The sequence below is a fragment of the Phyllostomus discolor genome, chromosome 5, assembly GCF_004126475.2.
Source record: "Phyllostomus discolor isolate MPI-MPIP mPhyDis1 chromosome 5, mPhyDis1.pri.v3, whole genome shotgun sequence".
Taxonomy (NCBI): domain Eukaryota; kingdom Metazoa; phylum Chordata; class Mammalia; order Chiroptera; family Phyllostomidae; genus Phyllostomus; species Phyllostomus discolor.
In genome coordinates, this window is record NC_040907.2 from 84290909 (window position 1) to 84311687 (window position 20779).

At 39.5% G+C, this 20779-nt stretch overlaps 1 protein-coding gene across 3 annotated transcripts in view; it reads left to right on the forward strand.

The window, feature by feature from the left end:
* The window catches only part of LOC114498124 (androgen dependent TFPI regulating protein), an 86874-nt gene extending 67567 nt beyond the window's left edge, over positions 1-19307 (forward strand). For all 3 annotated transcript variants that reach the window (XM_036026507.1, XM_036026508.1, XM_028514218.2), the window contains 2 exons: positions 13314-13465; positions 18116-19307. In XM_036026507.1, coding sequence (XP_035882400.1) covers positions 13314-13465; positions 18116-18150 — 187 coding nt within the window. In that variant the 3' untranslated portion in view covers positions 18151-19307. The remainder of the gene's footprint in view (positions 1-13313; positions 13466-18115) is intronic.
* Positions 19308-20779: the final 1472 nt, after the last annotated feature.

Below are 20779 nucleotides of genomic sequence, written 5' to 3' on the forward strand. Positions count from 1 at the left end.
AATTTTTATTGTTTGCTTTTGGTACACCTGGAAACATCACAGGCCAAAAAATGCACAGATGGGTACACAGCAAGGCCCGATTTCCCCTCTCTTTCTCATGCAGAACTCATCATTGCAAAGCTACACATGTTACTTCCCTCAAGAAAATGTTGATCTTTGGTTCCATTTCCAATTAGATATTCAAATAGCTGAGTGATCCAAGGCACCTAAATATACTCCTTTTAAAAAGGCATTTGACAGGTTGAACATGATAGATTTGGCCCATTCCTGTTGCCTATATCATTATGGGTTTATTTGTATCAACATCTGGCACTAGAGCTCCTAAAGGGCATTTGGGCAATTGCCCAGGGGCCTGCAGAACAGTTAGCAGGGTGCATGCAAGATCATTTTAGCAGCTGGTCTAGATTTTATCATTCAGCCACCTGGTGACACTAATTGTCAGACATACTGCCCAGAGAGTGGAAAGCCCCTTTCCATTCTACAGCCTTCTTATTTACTCCATGCTTTTGCTTTACTGAAAGATGCATGCCAAGCATAATGCCTACAGATCAGAAGCTAATCATGATGTTCCTTCTGTAGTCTAGACTCACATAAACTGTTCATATCTGACAATCTTGGTAATCCCCCAATCATTATGTGGGGGAATGTCTAACTAGGTACAGTGCTCTGACAGAAGCCAGGTAGAGAACACATCCAAAGGGGCTTGGGCTCCAAGTGCCCACTCCATGGGCTTCATGAGCTTTTGTCTTAGAGCAAGTAACCTTTGTGCCAGAACTCAGATGATGGTTTCTTCCTAGTGTTTCCTTCCCTTATGGGAAGCCTGCTCCTCCGTCTCTTCTGTGCTCCTCTTTCCCTGAGTGCCCAAAGTCTTTCTTGCTTCTCCTGTGTTAAAAAAAGTATTGCCCAGTAAATCTACCCCAAGATCCTAGTGATCTACACTGTTTTCCAGCCTGGAGCCTTTGCATTTTAACAAATGTCATTTTAGACAATAAGGCTTATATTGGGAACCTACTGGTAATTGATATCTGGAGCACTGTGTTGGGAAGGACTCTGAGGTTCTACCAAAACAGAGTTGTGTTGTCTTTTAGCAATATCTGCCAATAGCATGAACATAGGGAGTAGCAGGATATGTGCCACATATTTGCTAAGTCTGGCTTAACCAAAGAAATAAGTCTCTAAAGACAGAATACCTGGGATGGGGTGGGGAGAAGAAGGGTGGTAGCTGGTTGATTATGTACATGAATTTCCATACTACAATTGTTTTGTTTTGTTTTTCTGGTGGACCTTAATCTTATTTAGTCTTTCTTGCCAAGTGTGACTTTTGGAGTTTATATAGAAGAGAGTACTTTTGATCTATTCTCTTTTTCTACCTAAAGACTTGGAAGTTGATCATTGATCTTCAGATCTGATCTCTGCTCTTTTTCTCCTCAGTAACCAAGAAGGCACAAGAACACTCAAGTCTACTGGCACTTGGGGGGAAATTGTAGCAGCCCTAAAAGATGAGAAACAGTGGTTGAGAGGGTTTAACTTGTCAGTGCCTGATTGTGTGTTCTGACAATACAGAGAACTGGGTGGCTGGGGAGAAGAAGTGCAACAAGATGGGGTCAGGTGTAAGTACATCATATTCACATTTAATTATATTCACAATGCCAGACACTCTGCTAAGATCCCAAGGATACAGCAATAAACACAGTCCCATGCTGCTTTCTGGGACTATCTGGGAGAGAGGAAAATATACACACAATGGGAAGACAGGATGATGAGACTATTAAAGGGGTAAACACAGGGTGCTGGGGGCTGCTGAGGACTGGCTTCTTAAGGAAGTAATGTCTAAGCTGAGACCCAAAGACTGATTAGGAATAAGTCAAAAGAGACATGGATGAGACCTTCAGGCTTAGGGATCAGCACCTGTGAAGGGCTGGAGGAGCTGAGTGTATGGCTGAATTGTGGGACATGGAAAAGCTAGATCATGAATTCACATTAATGAGTTTGGACTTTTAAACTGAGGGATTTTCTATGGGGAAGTTTTAAGCAGAGGAATGAAATGATGTGGCTTATGTAAGAAATATGATTAAAAAGTTGATTTTGGTCTAAGTGTGAAAGTTAAAGAGGAAAAAGATTAGGAGAACAGTGGTAGCACTTGTGAGACCTGTTGTTAGCACACTGATCAAAGTATCAGTCAATTTCAAGTAGAATTATAGAAGGTGAGTCAGAGAAGGAGACTAAGAGATCATCTAGCACTGGAGACCTGAGACCTCAGTGGGTTAAATGACATGTCCAAGGTCATATAGCCAAGAAAATGAAAGCTGGAACTTAAATGCATTTCTATTTCCAAATCCAGTTCTCTTTCCACTCTATTCACATGGCCAGGTATATTTTCAGTTCACTGCATGTGCAAAACATATTCTGCTAAGTGCTGGAGGAGTTGGGTATGCAAAAAAGCTTAACGTGGTCCCTATTATCTAAAAGCTTTCAGGATGCTGTATCCAGAGCTGTGCTTGTGCTGTTAAAATGATGTAATGGAGCAAGTGGAAGGAAGCACCAGCAGAAATGTGACTGGGTGGACCCCAGTGGTTTGGGATTTGGACCTCCTTATCATTAACAAAATAGTAAATCAGCATTTGGTCCATCGGGGCCCCACTATTCCTAGAGTAAATCAAATGCACCTGTATGTGAGCATGTTATGCTGCACCATTGACTGAAGCTTCCTCACTTCTGTCCATTCCCTGGTTAAAGGGGCTTAGACTCTTTGCCACCTGCTGTCTCCACCCTTAAGGATGCAATGCTCTGGGGCCCATGAGCTCTCCCGGCCACAGATGGCCATCAACAAGCTCCACAAACTGTGAATATCCATGGAGATGTTTTAGAGAAGTAGCCGTGGATCAGCTGTTAGGCGTGCCTGTTTGGATGGTCAAATAGGGAAACGGTATAGCAGAAATGAGGTCAAGAATATGGGCTTGGGCCAGACAGAGCGTGAGAAACAAACACAAGTCTGAAAAACGGCAATAACTCTGAGCTAGGGAAGCATTTCACTGCAGAAATCACATCACAGTAACCTAAAAATAATTACTAAGACCGTGGGGACTGCCTTACATGTGGAACTTACTTTTTGTTATTTTTCAGATTGCAAAATTGGAGGCTGGCTCCTAAGTGGGAAAATAAACCTCACAAAGTAGTAATAACTGCAAATCTTTCATTTCCTATGGAAAGCATTAGTCACCTATAAATATGGTAGCTCACTCACTCACTCCTCCCTTCTCTCTCACCTCAGAACACCTCAACTATCTTTCTCTGAGGCAGTGGTGAGGAGCAGGAAAATATAAATGTTCCTACTCCTGGCTCTTATTTATTCTTTTATTGAACAAATATTTCCATTAATACAGGGCTAGTCTTGCTGGGAAAAGCAAAGTTATATTAGGACACCCCCCAGCCTACCAGGGGCACGTGCTTATTGGTAAGTGGAGATGAGTCATGCATACGAATTATAAGAGCAAACAATGGGAAGTAATACAATGTCAGAACAAATACAAGGAGCCATAGAAACATGGAGGAGGAAGTGATTGTGTCTTGCTGGGCAGTGCGGGAAAGGTGTGCATTGAATCTGGGCCCTAAAGGACTGACTGGATTGGAGCTTTTAAAAAATGGGAGAAAGTGAACAACACAGCATAGTCCCAAGACTAAGGGAGCACAGATCATATTAGAGGAAAGGTCAACAATTCACTGTAATTGGACCTCTTAGTGAAAGAGAATGACAGGCAATCACCCTGGAACTGCCCTCCTAAGGAGGCTTGTGGATGGCAGGCTAGAGGCAGTTAGATATAGTTTAGACAATATGAGATCTGATTGTTGCTGTTGTTTGTTTATTTCTATGACATGGTGGTGGGAGTGAGAAGTATTCGCAACACAGCCAGAGACTCATGCTTTCAAAAGGTTCACTTGACCAGAGTGCTTAAAATGGATTGAAATGGCAAGGCATGGGAAGCAAAACAGAATAAAATAATATACAAATAAGTTATCTAGAATATTCTTTTCATCTAGTTTAATCACATTTCCTTATTCTTCATCCATGGTTATTTCATGGTTCCAGTGTCATCCCATGGCTGTGTGCTCAGAGCACCTTCTGCCTGTGTAGGTAGCCCAGTCCTCCAAGACCTCCATCTCTACAGAGTTCTAATAATCTTATGAGTGCTCACATGCCCGTGTTGTACACAGTCCTGAAAACTGCTCTCCCACAGAGACTGTAGAGCCACAATATCTAGTCTTCTGAGCCCAACAGTTCCACTTGGCTCTGCTTTAAGGTTAGCATTCCACCCCCATGGCTAACAATGCCAACACTACCATGGTCTATTGCCCATTAGTGCCCTGTATTAGTAGAAAGAGAACAATGCTGCTGGCCACTGCAACAGCCCCAGCTAACCCAAAGTATATCACCACCTTGCTCTTGGTGGACCAGAAATTTGCTGATGCCATAGGTATCTCTGCTAGTGTGTAATTGCAGGCCAAGTGCAAGTGTTACACAGATATGCAGCCATAACCCAGCCTTGGGGGAGATATTTTCTTTTTTTTCCTTCTATAATTTTTTTATTGTTGTTCAGTTACAGTTGCCCCATCTTTTGGGGAGATATTTTCAGAGTCACTTCTCAATAGCAGTTTGGAAGAGGTAAGAGGTGATTCCTTTCTCGTATTCTATGCTTACTCAGGGGAAGACCACAACAGAGCTGCCAGGGCCCCCAGGTTTAACAATCTTCTAAATTAATGCACCCATTTACACATACATGCTTATACATACAGACTTCATACCCCCAGAATACCTTCAAAACTGCCAGAGGGCTGGACTAAGCTGAGTTCCAGGATCAGCCAGCCACCTTGCCAAGTCTAGCATCGACAATACCCTTCTACTCCCACTAGTGCCTTGTGTGAATTCTCTCCCAGAGCCACTGTTACCCTTTTCTGAAATATGGCCTCCTTCTGGGACCATCTAGATGCTCCATAGTTTCATAACCTCAAAATGGGGATCAGAATCCCAGCCTCATTTTTCCACAGGACTCCTTAGATGTCATGTAAATTTACATATGAAAATAAATGTAAAAATGCCACACAACTCCCCTTGTTATCAACGTTTGGGGTCCAGGCTAGCCAGCACATTGAAGAGGAGTGGTAGTGGAGGGCTAGGAGAAGCAGTGGTTATCTATACTTTCATCCTTTCTGACCAAAACTCAGCTCCTGCTCAACCAAAATTCCTATTACAGAAATTAGAAATAAGAAAACCTGAAGATTGATACAGCTGTACAATCAGAAAAGAGGCACATACCTGAGACATGTTGTTGAAGTAACAAATAGGTTCTGTGGATTAACTGGCATGTAGCAGACAAAATGAAAAAGAAAATATCAAGGATAATTCTAAGAATTTTCAGCTGGATGCCTGGGAATATAGTGATTCCATTAATAAATGTACAGAAGTTAGAAAATAAATAGTTTTGGTTTTAAGTAAATAACTCAATTTAAAATCCCATATCTGAGTCTTATTCCAAAAGATCCTGATTTAATTGGTTCAGGATATGTTCTGGGCATCAGAAGTTTTAAACTCCCCAATGCAATTTTAATCACACCTATCTATCTACCTATCTATCTATCTATCTATCTATCATCTTCCTATCATCTATCATCTATCTCCTTATTTTTGCTTCACCTAAAATGTGTTGAAAGTTAAGTAAATCATGATAGGAATTTATTTTTTGTGAATGGTAGAAATTCACAACTTAATGTTAGAAATCAGATTTATTTTTGTAGCTATTAAAGCTAGAAGTTGTTTTTAATGTCATTATTCATATTTGATTAGCAGCATTCTGTATGAGATGAGTAGAAAGCCTGGGAAGATAGGTAAATTGAGGTGTGACACAGGGATGGTTTTCAAAGGCAGCAAGGGACTAAAGCTCCATGGTAAGGAATCACAAGGTTATCATTCTCAGGGACATTTTCATTGTAGGAAATCTTCTGCTAACTTGTTGAATTCACTTACAAATTTGAAGGTAGGTTGTGTTTGTCTCTGGCATTAGATGCAGCCATGACCCTCTCATATGTTTGTGTAAGAAGTCAACATGAAATGTGCAACCAGAGGATCCTTTTATTCTATCTATTCTGCTAGGCTAAATACATATGACATGAGGGATAATACTTTAAGAATTATGATGTGTAAAACCCACAAAATCCCTAGCTATCTACTAATCTCAAACTCATAGCCTTCCACTATTTCCCTACTGATAAGATACAGAAAATATGCATTTCGTGATAATCATTTGACTCTACAATGCTATAAGGTATGGGATGAGAAGACTGCAAGATTAATTTTTACTGACCAATGCCTGCCCACCCTGACTCACAGATTAACATGGAAGACAGTTCCAGAAGAAATATATATTATTGATAACTCAACTGAGGGTAAAAATAATTGGCCTCATCAAAGTATTAATAAAGTGAACATCAGATTAACTAATTTGGAAGGCTACTGGGTCCATTTCCCAGTTTTGGGGGGCTGTGATATTCCTGCTGGGTCAACCAGCTGTAGTGAAAAACAGTTCAAAACTGTTTTCAGAGGTGCTAGTAAGCCACCCATAAAAGACATTAGCTTTTTTTTCTTGTTTTAAATTTTATTGATTGTGCTCCTATAGTTGTCCCAAATTTTCCCTCTTTGCCCCCTCTCTACAGAGCAGCCTCTATTCCCTCAGGCAATCCCCCGTCATTGTTCATGTCCATGAGTCATGCATATAAGTTCTTTGGCTGCTCCATTTCCTATATTGTACTTCACATCCCCATGGCTGTTCTGTAACTACCTGTTTGAACTTCTTAAGTGCCCCCCCATCTCTTTAGCCATTCTCCCTCACAAACCCCTCCCATCTGGTAGCCATCAAAATGCTCTCTGTGTCCATGATTCTGTCTCTAGTTTGCCTAGTTTGTTTTTTTAAATTCAATTGTTGATGGATATTTATTTATTGCTATTATATTGTTCATAGTTTTAATCTTCTTTTTGTTAAATAAGTACCTTTAACATTTCATATAATAATGGTCCGGTAATGATGAATACCTTTAGTTTTTTCTTGTCTGGCAAGCTCTTTATCTGCCTTTCCATTCTAAATGATACCTTTGCCCGGCAGAGCAATCTTACCTGCAGTTACCTGCTTTTCAAGACTGAATATTTCTTGCCAATCCCTTCTAGTCTGCAAAGTGTCTTTTGAGAAATCAGCTGGAAGTCTTATGGAAACTCCCCTGTAGGTAACTAACTGCTTTTCTCTTGCTGCTTCTAAGATTTTCTCTTTATCTTTAACTTTTGGTATTTTAATGATGGTGTGTCTTGGAGAGGGTCTCTTTGCATTCATCTTGTTTGGGACTCTCTGTGCTTCCTGGACTTGCACATCTGTTTCATTTACCAAATTAAAGAAGTTTTCTTTCATTATTTTTTTCAAATAGATTTCCAATTTCTTGCTCTTTCTCTTCTTCTGGCACCTTTATGATTCAAATGTTGAAATGCTTCAAGTTGTCCCAAGCAGCCTCATTCAGTATCTTCATTTTCTTGAATTCTTTTTTCTTCTTGTTGTTCTTATTGGTTGTCTTTTGCTTCCTTAGTTCAAAATCATCAATTTGATTCTTGGTTTCATCCAGTCTACTGTTGTCTCCCTGTAAATTGTTCTTTATTTCAATTCGTGTGTCCTTTGTTTCTGACTGGATCATTTTTATGTGATAGAAGTCCTTACTAAGTTCCTTGAGCATCCTCATAACCAGTGCTTTGAACTCTGCACCTGATAGATTGCTTATCTCCATTTTGTTTATTTATTTTTCTGGAATTTTGATCTGTTCTTTGATATAGGCCATGTTTTTTTGTCTCCTCATTTTGGCAGTCTCCTAGTGTTTGTTTCTATGTACTATGCAGAGCTTCTATGACTCCCTATCTTGGTAGTGTGGCCTAATGTAGATGTCCTATAGAGTCCAGTGGCATAGCCTTCCCTATCACCCAAGCTGGGTACGTGAGATGTGCCCTCCATGTGGGTTGAGTACACCCTCCTCTTGTAGTTGAGCCTTGGCTTCATTGCAGGTCAACAGGAGAAACTTACCTAGGCCAGTCAGCTGCAACTATTGTCTGTGACCACTGACCACAACCTCTGCCCTCTGTGAAGAACCAGCTGTGTGGAGGTAGGGTGGTGGTGCTCCTATATGGTCTGTAGCTGTCCAATGGGTACCCAACCCATGGGGTTTCTGGGTGGTACAAGTCAGAGTCAGCCCCACCTGTGTTTTGCTTGGTGCCACCCTGCCTGAATTATAAAGCAGTTGAGATGGTTGCTATTCATGTTGGGCTTGGAGATTCCCAGCTGCAGCCAAGCTGTGAGTCTAGGCTGTCTGCTGCTAGTCCCTGACCTGGGGCCACTTAGCAAGAAATATGGGAGCTGAGGGCTCACTGAGGCCAACTGTTGATTGTTTGAAAGGATTTGGGAAGTTGTGAAGCATGAGCCTAGACCAGTCATTCATATGGAAAAGCCACTGTTAACAGCTTGGGTAGGCCCATGAGTTGGGTGCAATAGTGCCTCAGGGGATCTCCAGAGTGGGGCCAACTGTGTTAGCCAGGTTGGTGGAGTCTCAGTTGTGGCACCAGCCTACCAGCTCTGTGGCTCTGTGTTTGAAGGGTCAGAGAAGGAGTAATGGCCTCTCCCCATCTTTCTGTCCAGGAGAAAGCTGTCCCCCAGCTCTCATCTTGATGCTAGATGGTTAAGTTTCTCCCTGTATGCCACTGATGCCTTTCAAGCTGCTAACCTAGTGCTGGAGTGCAGAGGGAGTGAGTCTGATTAAGTCCATTTGTGGGTTCTTTAAGAAGAACTGCTTCGGACTCCAGAAGTTTCTTCCACTGACTCAATCCCTGCTTGGTTTTTGCAGCTAGAGGTTATAGGGATTTATCTTTCTGGCACTGGAACCCTGGGCTGGGAGGCCTGGTGTGGGGCTGGGACTCCTTGATCCTGAGATACCCCTCCTGAATTTTTATCCAGGACATGAATGTGGAACCAGTTTGTTCCATGTCTCCACCCCTCCTATCAGCCTGGATAGATGCGTTTCTTCAATTCCATAGTTGTTAGGCTTCCATTCAACTTGACTTCTGATGATTCTTAGTGATGGCTGTTCTATAGTTTAGTTGTAATTTTGATGTGTCTGTGCAAGAGGGTGAGTGACATTTACCTATGCTGCCATCTTGACTGGAATTCCCTAGGCCTTTTCAACAGCTATTGACTTTAAAACATAAAGAACATGCTGTGTTCTAGCATTTAGGAAACTGATATTTCCTAAATCATGCACATCATACCATCATGATGTGCATGATGATATGATCCTTGTCCTATAGAGCTTCTAGACTAGTGAGAAAGACAGTCAAACAAGTAACACGGGTAGGGAAAGCACAAGGCATAGGAACCTAAGTAAATGGAAGTTAAAGAATGTTCAGGAAATATTTTCTAGTTAAACTAACTTTTAAGCTGAGACTTGAAGCATGATACCATTTAGCTAGACCCAGAACAAGAAGTGTGTCTCAGGTCAGAGGTGTTCCAAGCAGAGACAACAGCATGGGTAAAGGTCTAGAAGCTGCAGAACTTGGTGTATTCAAGAAACAGAAAGGAGTTTAATATGGATGGACTGCAGATCTGAGGGTGGATGGGGGGGCCAAGGCAATGCCAGGTGGGCTGGGTGAAGGAGCTTGGATATTTTCCTAAAGCAATGATGTTCAACTGGAATCAGAGGTACACCATGAACAGGTTTCTCTTTTAGAAAGATTATTAGATTACTGGTAGCCTGTGGTATGGAAAGTGGGTTGAAGAAGCAAGAAAGCCTAATGAGTAAACAATTCCAGAAACCCAGGTGAGATGAAGGAGCCTAGATTGAGATTATGAAATGAGTGCACTGCAGAAACATTTAGGTATGATTTTATGGGATCTCCCCTGGGGGCTAAGGAAAAGTTGACACTGACTGAGAGAACAATGATGAGTTCAGTTTGGACTTGCTAAGTTAGTCTTCCCTCCCTTCCTTTTTTCCCTTCTCTCACTTCATCTCTCCTTCCCTCCCTTCCTCTACCTCCTTCTCCTTTTTATTCTCCTCCTCCTGTTCTTTCCCCACTCCTTTCTCTCTCCTTCTCCATTTTCCTCTCCTTGTCTCTCCCCTTCGACATATATTCAGGCAAGCCATGAAGAACTGATACCAACTGAGTGTGGCATCTCCTCTCTGCTGATTGCCCTTCATTAAATAACTGCATTCTTGCCCGACACTTTATTTGAATTTTCATTACTTTCCTCACTGTCAGTTAACATACAACTTTCTTCACACTTTTTCTGTGAAAGTACAGACTTCATTAGTTTACCTCAGAAACTTTCCTTTTGAAAAACCTTATGTTGAAGGAAACAAAAATTAAGTAAATAAACAAATTTTTCAGGCCTCTAAGGGAATGTCCTTATTTATAGACTATCTTATATAAATGTGCATGGGAACTAGGAAACCCTCATTCCAAGTATATAAAGTAAACAAAGTGAACTAATTAATGCAACCTGTTTAGAATATACTCAGATGTCCTCACTGACACCAAACTCCTAACCCTAGCCACTCAGGGCTATTTACTTCCTGTCCCTTCTACATCCTCTGGGCTGTTATGAGAGACAGCCCTGGAGCAAAGAAGTGCTATGGATGTCTTTCTAAAATGCTTTGTTAATGGCTGCACATTCATAGAATTTAACTATTGGAAATAATAATTATCATTTGTTTTTAATCTAGTAAAGTTTTCATTACATGAGAGGAGCACCTAGACAAGTTTGAGACAGCAGAGTGGTACTAGTAGGGCCACAACTAGGGACCAAGGGCCAATCTAACACTTGTATGACCCTAAGAGTGATGCCTCCTTAAATATGCTTTAAAATTGTGTTTATATAATACACATAACATAAAATTTTTCAGTTTTAACCATTTTTATGTATATAGTTTAGTGGCATTTAGTACATTTTTATTGTTGCACAGCCATCACTACCATCCATCTCCATAACTTTTTTCTTCCCAATATGAGATTCTGTACCCATTAAACAGTAACTCTTCATTTCCCCTTTCCCCTTCCCCCATGGGAACCACCATTCCACTTTGTGTCTCTATGAATTTGTTAACTCTAGGTACTTCATATAAGTAGAATCATATAATATTTTATCTTTTGTGTCTGTCTTATTTCACGTAACATAATATCCTCCAAAGTTCATTAATGTTGTAGCATGTGCCAGGATATCCTTCCTTTTCAAGGCCAAATAATATTCCATTGGGTGTATACACATTTTATTTATCTATTGATCCATAGTTGGACTTTTGGGTTGCTTCCATGTTCTAGCTATTGTGAATAATACAACTATGAACATAGATGTACAAATATCAGTTTGCATTCTTGCTTTCAAATCTTTTGGGTACATACCCAGAAGTGGAATTGCTGGGTCATATAGTAATTCTATGTTTACTCTTTTTGAGCAGTTACCATGTTGTTTTCCACAGCAGTTATACCCTTTTACATACACATCAATAGTGCACACAGGTTCCAATTTCTCCATAACTTCTCCAACACTTGATATTTTCTGCAGTTTTAATAGTAGCCATCCTAATAAGTGTGAAGTGATATATCATTGTAGTTTTGATTTGCATTTCCCTAATGATTAGTGATGTTGTAGGGAAATACAAATGAAATGAAGATGTAAATGTTTTCATGTGATTGTTGGACATTTTTATATCTTTTTTGGAGAAATGCCTATTCAAGTCCATTATTGATTTTTAATTAGATTGTTGAGTTGTAGGAGTTCTGTATATATTCTAGAAATTAATTCCTTGTCAGATATATGATTTTCCAATATTTTTCCCATTCCATAAGTTGCATTTTCATTCTGTTGATTGTGTCTTTTGATACACAGAAATGGCCTCTTAAATTTCATGCCATAGGTGCCTCCCTTGCCTCGTCATAGTCCTGGCCCAATATTAGCCCTTGCCTCTTCCACAAGTATTTGACAAACTTCAAGTATTTGAAACAATTATGATTACACTTGGGGTTCTGTAAGTTCAATTAAGCTTTCAGAATTTTATTCTTCTATCCTTTGATAACTTGGGGTATACAAATTTGAATGTCCTTTATAACATATAAACAATGCTTATCCCAATTGTAACAAGAAATAAATAACCTTAAAAGAAATGTTCCTAAGAAGACTCCCACTGTGCTATCCCTAGAGGAAAGAAGCAATATCCTATGCAATGTGTTAACTCTCTTAACAAGCAATAACAAGCAAGAAGCAATATCCTATTTTACATGTGTTAACTCTCTTAATCCTTACAATGGCCTTAATAAGGTGCATGATATTTGTACCCCGACTTTACACATGAGGGAAAGGGACAGAAAAGTTGAATAAATTGTTGAAAGCAACATGACTGACAGTTGGCAGAGCTAGGATTTGAATCATGGAAACCTGGTTCCAGATTCTATGCTCTTAATCAATTATAAACTGTAGCTGATATATCATCTTCCTCATATTTAATTTTAAAAGTTATTTCAGGCTTTGGGATCTTCTAGTGCAGTTGATTTTCAGAAAATTGCATCTTTAGGTTTCAGTTAGACATTATGGCTTCTTTCCTAGCATTTATTTCCTTCTCTTGGCTTATAGAAGTGACTTATATTCTATCCTCACACAAGGAAGGCCTGAGCCTCCTGTAATTCCATCCATTCCTATTTAACACTCTATCCATTGCTATATGGTAAAATTAAGGCCAAGAATTAAACCCCAGGCATACTGTGTTAGAGTGATAATGCTCAATCTCTGTCCTTCCTGCCCCAATGGACTTGGAGAACTAATGGAAAACTAGACATGACTCTTAGGTACAGAAATGCAAACCCACTTGTCTGGCTGAGACCCAGCAAAGGGATGTCGTTTTAGCAGGCTCCATGTCTCAGCAGGTCATATCCCTCAAGGAAAGGAATAATTCATGTTCTCCCATATTGTATTTGATTAATTATGTGTTCAATGTCCTCCCATATTTCTTCACCATCATTGAATTTAATTGATTACATAAACTAGCCAAGCCTAGTCCATGAAATAGAATGTCTCACTGAATTAAGTCTATCTAGAAAAGACTTACTTCTACAGGTTTGTGGAACATGTTAACTGGTGACAAATATCCCCCATGCCTTCTTTTAATTTGCTTGAGCTAGAACTCATTGATCTAAAAATAAAATAGCTTTCCCCCTTACTGTCCTAATCATTGTGACTTGTCATTTTCTACAGGGTTCTATGGATCTACTTAAGGACTGGTACATGGGTGTATCCGGTGTTTGCCAAACTCAGTGCAGTGGGTCTAGCAGTCTTCTTCTCTTTGAGCTACATCTTTAGTGCCAGCATCTACCTACTTGGAGAGAAGCTCAACCACTGGAAATGGGGTAAGTTTACTTGTATTTTACCTAGAGATACTTCTTCCTTACACTCTCTCCACTCCTCCTGGAAACAGAGGAGAAACTAGTTCAAAGCAGAAAGCAGTGATGCTTGATGCCTTTACCCAAGGACTCAGACAAATCTTGTCAAGTAGGCAAAGGAAAAGACTGAGGAAAGTTCATACTCTATCAGAGAACCCCATGAAATTGTCTCCCCTTCTACCAAAAATGACACCTCATTTAACTTCAAGGTTAAAAATAACCTTTAGAGAACTTAGGACCCAGAGAGCAAAGTGTCACCACTCCCAGCATGAACAAATGGATTCTCAGTCTCCCTCCCTTAAGTGAGTGCTTGAGAGATACAAGATGTTTAAATGTCAAGGTGTTGTTGTTGTTGTTGTTTGTTTGTTTTAATTTGGTTTGGTTTGGTTTTGAAGGAAATTATCCTTTCAGCTCTTCCAATCTCAGCAGTGCTTTCCCAGATGAGCTCCCTCCCCTCTCCCATTAGATTGCTTTTCAAACTTTAGTAAAGCATTTACCAGAAAAGATCACATCCTGTACTTGAGATTGAAATTCTCATTTAGACAGGGCAATGTGAATATGTCAGCAAGCTAAGCTTTCTAATTATTGGTGGGTAGAATAATGTTGCTTCTTCATAAGAAAAATTAATCTTAGGTGACTTTAAAATGAAAAATTTTATTGTCCCTGCTTTGCTCACTACCCTAACCCCCCCAAATATTACTTTGTTAGAAAATTAACCATCAAAAAGTCAGGTTGCAAAATACCCACAATTTTTTCCCTACCCAAGGAGAAGTGCAAGAACTGTACCCTGATTTTGTATATAAGGAAGGCAAGAGTCACATACAGTCCCCCACATCACACACCCACATGCCATTCTGTTCTATCAAAATAGAAATGGCAGAAGTGGCATCTTCCGCCCAATCTATGAACTAGTGTGAAAACATAAGCTGTGTCTGAAAAAAAAACACAACATTTTCAGAAGTTTCAGCACAAGAGTGTACATTTCTGAGAAGAGAATGAAGCCCTGGATAAATCAGCATGCATTTGGCTTTTTCACATATTTTCTACTTGTGGAAAATTTAACCAGTTAAGAAAGTCCCAAAGGCAATATCCTCCTTGAAAGCAAACACTTAAAAATGGAATACTAAAAATTACTCCCAAAATCAGGACTCCAAATCACAGGAAACTATCTAGAAAAAAAATGTGTTAACATTTCAGATGTGTTGACATCTAATTCTAACTAGTTTTGGCTCCTTGAAATTCTGGGTAAAGATTTCTGAAGCCTTCCCCAAATCTTTATTTTTTTTAAAAAAAAAGAAGAAGAAGAAAAAAGAAACTAATCCATTTAAAATTGGGCAAATAAAGATGTGCAGAGAAAAATCAATTACTCAGAGCTCAGAGAACAATAACTTTTTACTAAATCAGTTGTATTTAGTTCAATAATGATTAATTTTTAAATTGTTAAACAGTGACTTTGAAACATACGTTAAATTACAAAACAAAATTTTCACTATATTTAATATTATTGATTCACTATTTTCAACACCAAGCTCTTTTTAATAAGCCTTGTTGTTTGAGTACTGTATCCAGTTTTTCACCACAATTAGGACCCATGAGCAAACAGGCTGGCATCACCATGTAGACCTTCATTTGCATTGTGTATCTGTGAATGTTTGGGTGAGGGACAGATTACTGTAAAGAGGTGGAGACTGTTGTGTCTCTCCTCTCTCCTGATTTTTAACTCCTTAAGGATAGAATGAATAAAAAGTCATTCATGCTATATAGCACCACAGTAGTATCATAAATGTGTTAAATTCTGAACACACCTTAATTACAAATTGTTGAATCAATGTTAAAAGAGAAATCAGAACCCTGGCTGGATAGCTCAGTTGATTACAACATCCTCCTGAAATGCCAAGGTTGCGGGTTGAGTCAGTCTCTCTCTCTCTCTCTCCCTCTCTTACACATACACATACTCCCTCTCTCTCCTCTGTCTCTAAAATCAATAATTTTTTTTAAAAGAGAGAAATTAGACCACTTAAAATTGCAATAGCAGTGAATACTTTTAAATTGCCTAAAATTAAACAGAGCTATCTATGCAAAGACATTTTGCCATGTCTTAGTCTGCTTAAAACACTAAGGCTTCCCTCAATCATTTACCTGTGTCAATACCATTCAGATGACTCCTAAGTAAGGGCAACTACATGTCTCAGTTTTGTGTCCATGGACATGTGGTATCACATTGTCTAGGCTTGGACAGTCAATTGTATGGTTCCTCTATCCCTGAGTTCTCCAAAACTTCTTTTCTGGATCTATGGGAACACCTACTAAGTAGCCACCTACCCTGTCCAAATTCAGCACTAATTTTACTTTCTCACCTCCTTCCACAGCCTGAGACTCCTTTGATGAGGACAGAAACTCAAAGGAGTGTATTGGTGATGCTGTGGAAGCAGTGGTTAGGAGAAAGTTCTGTGCCAGACTGCCTAGGTTCTTAACTTGTTCTTAACCCAGAACTTACTTACAAGAGATCTTATACTCTTGTAGATCTCTGACACTTTGCAAGGCACTCAGTGTCTTTTTGTTTCAGTTTTCTCTTATGCATCATGGAGACAGTATTAGTACCCACCTCCTAGGATAATGGAAAACCATATATAAATGACTTGGGAAGTGTCAGGTGCCAAGTATGGGGCCTAGCACATAGAATTAGTCACTATTGCTGTTGATCTCATTCTTCTTCAGCAAAAATGTGCAACCTTCTCTCCTAAGTGGATATTCTAATCCTCTCCTGCTAATTTATGCATAAATTACCAGTTTCCCTAGCTAAGGCAATTAAAAGCAACAACCACCTAAATGAACGCAAATTGACAGAAATGGTGCAGTTCCTGAATAATTTATTGTGAAATAGGAGGTCAAGCTAACTCAAGCTAGAATTAATTGGAATCTCTGCTTATAAAATCCTGAGACCCATTATGCCCTTAGTTGGGAGTCATTAGCCAAGTACTAAGCAGTCAAGAAGTATCAGTCAAAACCCATCTAATATGCAGGTATCTCTCTAGCGGTAGTTTGTGACCTTGACTGTACATTATGAAATAACTAGGCAAAGTTTAGAAATACTAATACTAAGTAATGGACAATGAACTGACTGCCTCCTGGCTGTACCTACTACATATAGGAGGCCTTCTATTTTGGTTTTGGAGCCCATGACCCCTCTACTTACATCCAGGAGGGATATGGGCTAAGGTCTAAGACCATAGATCCTTTCCTCCTAAGAATAGATTATCAAGTGAAAATTTCAGTCTGGCCAAGTCACCTCATGATGGTGCTTTGGGAAGAATGAATTAAGGTCTTCCTTTAATACTACTTGCTCTAGAGCAGATTTTTAAAAGGAGATTTTATTGTTAAAAGCTGCTTAGAGGCCATCTAGTTTACTTTCTTGCTTTTATCCATGAAGAAATTTGTTACAAGGTCTGTCTTTCATGTTGTCCCTGGTCATTTCATAACAAAAGAATCTTGTCATGGGATGACTCTTCATGTATTTCTAAAGCACTTGTGCCTTCCTTGTCCTAACTTCTTCCCCCTGAACAGTCTCCTCTAGATTATTCCTTATCCCTCTTCCTTGGCCTCTTTCCCCACAAGGCTTTCTCCAGCAGCCCTCTGCTCCATTTATTTCCTGCAACTTTTGCACTGTGACTGTACTCATCAGTGCTCAAATCTCATTCCTGTAACACCTCATACCCCCCTAACCATCTGCCTTCTCACCCTTTTTCAAGCCAGCTAGCTAAAACAAGGCACATGTTCTTCAAATTTTCAATTCAAAGTCTAGCAGTAGCTTTTGTAGTTGTAGATACATAGGTGTAAATCTTTGTGAATTGTATGTTTTCACTCATCCTATGTTCTGACTCTTGGAATAATAAGATGTATAATTATATATGGTATCCATAGTAATATTGATTATGGTTCCTTTACCATGCCAGTAGAAATGTTTGGATCTTATATAAGATGACCATTAAATGTTTGACCTAAACTATCTCTACTCCTTAGTACTAACAGAGGATAAAGAAAGAACTAAACTCAAAAGTGGACCTAACTCCCTAACCACCAAATAGGAGGTGTTCTAATAGGAAAACCTCCCATCAAAAGAAAAGAATAATAACAAACAACATTATTTCCCAAAATTTGAAATCCATTTTATGAACTCTGTCTGGATGAGATAATATGATCTAAGTCAACAGTTTTCTTATCTCTAGCCATTCACTGTGGAAACATGGTAAGAGAGGAATTTTGAAGATTAAAAGAAGCCTAGAAACTGCTCAGCCCCCTGAGAATGCAAGACTAAGGACCCACCCCCACTTGCTAGAAACAAAAAAAGAAAATATTATTTCTGTTATATTCACACCATGTAAGTTTATACAGAAGGAAACAACTGTTGGAGTTCCACACAGATACACTTTGGAGGAGAGTGCCTTCTCTAGCATATTGGTGGGTATGTGAGAGATTTCCTTAAATTACATCCTCTTGCCTTGGAAATGTGTCTTCAACTTTCCACTGCCTCAAGTCACAATGAATGTCGTCCTATGTAAGAACTCCTGTTTACGAAACCCTGAAGTCTGAAGTCTCTCTCTGTTCTTATTTTCACAGGTGACCTGGGGCAGTCAAGGAAAAAGAAGAAGTGATTATTTGCTGTTTTGCAAGAACTAAAAAGGAAGACAACATGAAAGTTTTCTTAATCTTTTTTTTTATTTGGTAGGGGGAGGTGGTGGAGAACCATAAGAAAGTAGACAGTAAACAATATTTAAATTTAATAAGAGGGTTATGAAGGTAGATTAATTTGAGGATTCCTGGGTTTTGAAAGGCTTACTGGACATGCCAAAAATAGCTCCTGCTGTTTCAGAATTTATTACCTTCATATGATCTCTGTGGAGGACAGTCTGTGGTCAAAATCTGGTCATAGGCCAAAGAAACTCATAATTCAGTGTTAGAGAATGTTTACACAGAGAAAAGAATTCAGGATCATTTAAACTCCTCACAGAAGCAGTTGTGGACCTGGATGAGAAGTTACCTGCATGAGGCCAAAGACTTAGTGTGAGAACTGAGACAAGAGCTTTTGTCTCCCAGATATGTTAATTCCCAGCCTTGTGCCATTTTTTAATAATCCCAACTTTCCTAAAAATAAGCATTTTCGTAAGCTAGCTATTTTCATGGACTGCTCATCTGTTATTTTTCCCCCTCAATCTGGATAGAAGTGTAGGGAGATGGCAGCTACTAAAGTTGTCTACCTGGCATGATATTTGGGACAATGAGAAAATAAGTTATAAAAAATATTAGGAAATCTGTCCCCCTTGTGGGCAACGTTCTGGGAAGGTATAAATACTGAACCTGGTGACACTGTCAAAATTTCTTCTATTCAAGTATTGATTAACTTGTCAAATAAGTGTATATTTTACTTGGGGAACAGTCTAACTGGGAAAGTGATATGGTTATGAGGAGTGCAGAGAGTGCTTTGGAGCAAATCACTTTACTGAGTTAATTTATGACTTAACAAAGCTGACTGTCAGTAAGCACATTAATAAACCCTGTTTTGACTTTTCTAGTGGAATTTCCCAGGTCTTACAAGCCTATTTGGTAAAGAACACAAATGATAAATGTCTAGTGATGAATAGAGATAGTCAAATGTAATAATGTGTCATGAGGCCCAGGGATCGGGTTTTGGGCACCAGGGTAAATTGTACTTGGGCTTCACAACCAAACATAGTACAGGAGAAATTTGGTGAAAATGCATAAAATGTGGTAAAACTGCCTGGGACCAAATAAAACTTTGATTGCTACATAATTGACCATTGTGCAATATATATTCCAGCACTAGAAATTCCTCAAAAATATCAAGAGTGGTCTTGCAGGGTTAGGGAAGAGAGCAGGCTAAACCTGTAGGGCAGGCAGTATAAGGGACGACTAGAATGGGCACCAAGAAACCTGGTTGGTCCCTACTTCTCTACACTCATATATAATATGAGCCTCAAGTATTTCCAGATTGAGCTGGAGACACCCCCCCACCCCTTTTTCCTATACTTGCTGTTTCTTGGCTGCTCAGAGCACATGGTCTCAACAGGAGCACAGAAGCAGTAATCACAGTGGAAATTCCCTGAATATGAAGCCCATCAGGATCATCCAAATTTTCCACATCCCAAAGGTGACTATGGCTGTATGCTTCTCAATGCTTCTCAAAGTTGTAGTAAGCTCTTGGCTGGAATGAACATGCAGATTTCTATTTGTAGCTTTACTGTCCTCGGGGCCAACTAAAACCTTGATGGCTGCCCAACTGGCCATTGTGCAGTATGTATCCCAACACCAGAAATACCTCAGAACCATTTCCCATTGAGCACAATGCTCTTGGTGCTGCTATAACTTTAGAAAAGAGAAGCAACAAAAACACATATAAGAACATTGATTAAACATTCATTAAAAGGTAGGAAGTGCCTACATAAGGCTGCATTAGGTTATTAGTGCTTAAAAAGCAATACAAAGGATGAGATAACTAGTCATAATGTTTGTATAGTGTCATGTGATTTACAACCATACCTACCATCATGATCTTATTTTATCCTCATAGGAATCTTCTAAGCAGAAAATGTATTGTGTTCTTATTTTTTGAATGAGTAAACTGAGTTTCAGATATTGATGTGCTGATAAATGTTTACAAACCAACTCTCTAGAAAAAATGTTAAGGTTCTGCTTTATAGTGTTTGACCATTTCCATGGTATAAACACTCTACCATGGCCTTGTTCAAGCTATCAACAAGTCACTGAATGCAGAGTTGGGAAGAGAAGAACAACACTTGGTCCTTGCAAGCCTGTACGAACTGGCTCCAATTCAGCACTGGGTTCAGAGGAGGGAAAGTACTGGTCCAAGGTTACACAGATGGTCACCTCCTGAGCCCACCTTCTTTTTATTTACAGGCAAAGTCGTAACTAGTCTGAAAACTTTTATTTACAAAAGCAAAAGTGCTTATATATTTGCAAGGCAAAAGAAGGTGGTCAGGGGACCCCAACTTGGTGGAAACTCTCACCTGTACATACAGGCAGAGGTAGGACCAACACCACTGCCTCATGGACCTCACAGGTCCCTGTGCTTATTATGTTCTGGAGGCTCTGTCTCAAGTGTGAAATCAATTTTGAATTTGGGAGCAGATTTATTATATTTGCCTAAACAATACATTAGCCCTACCCCTTCCAAAAGAGTCATACATTTCTCAAGCTATTTCTAGCTCCTCTGCACCTACTTGCAATACTTGTCATAATAGGAAG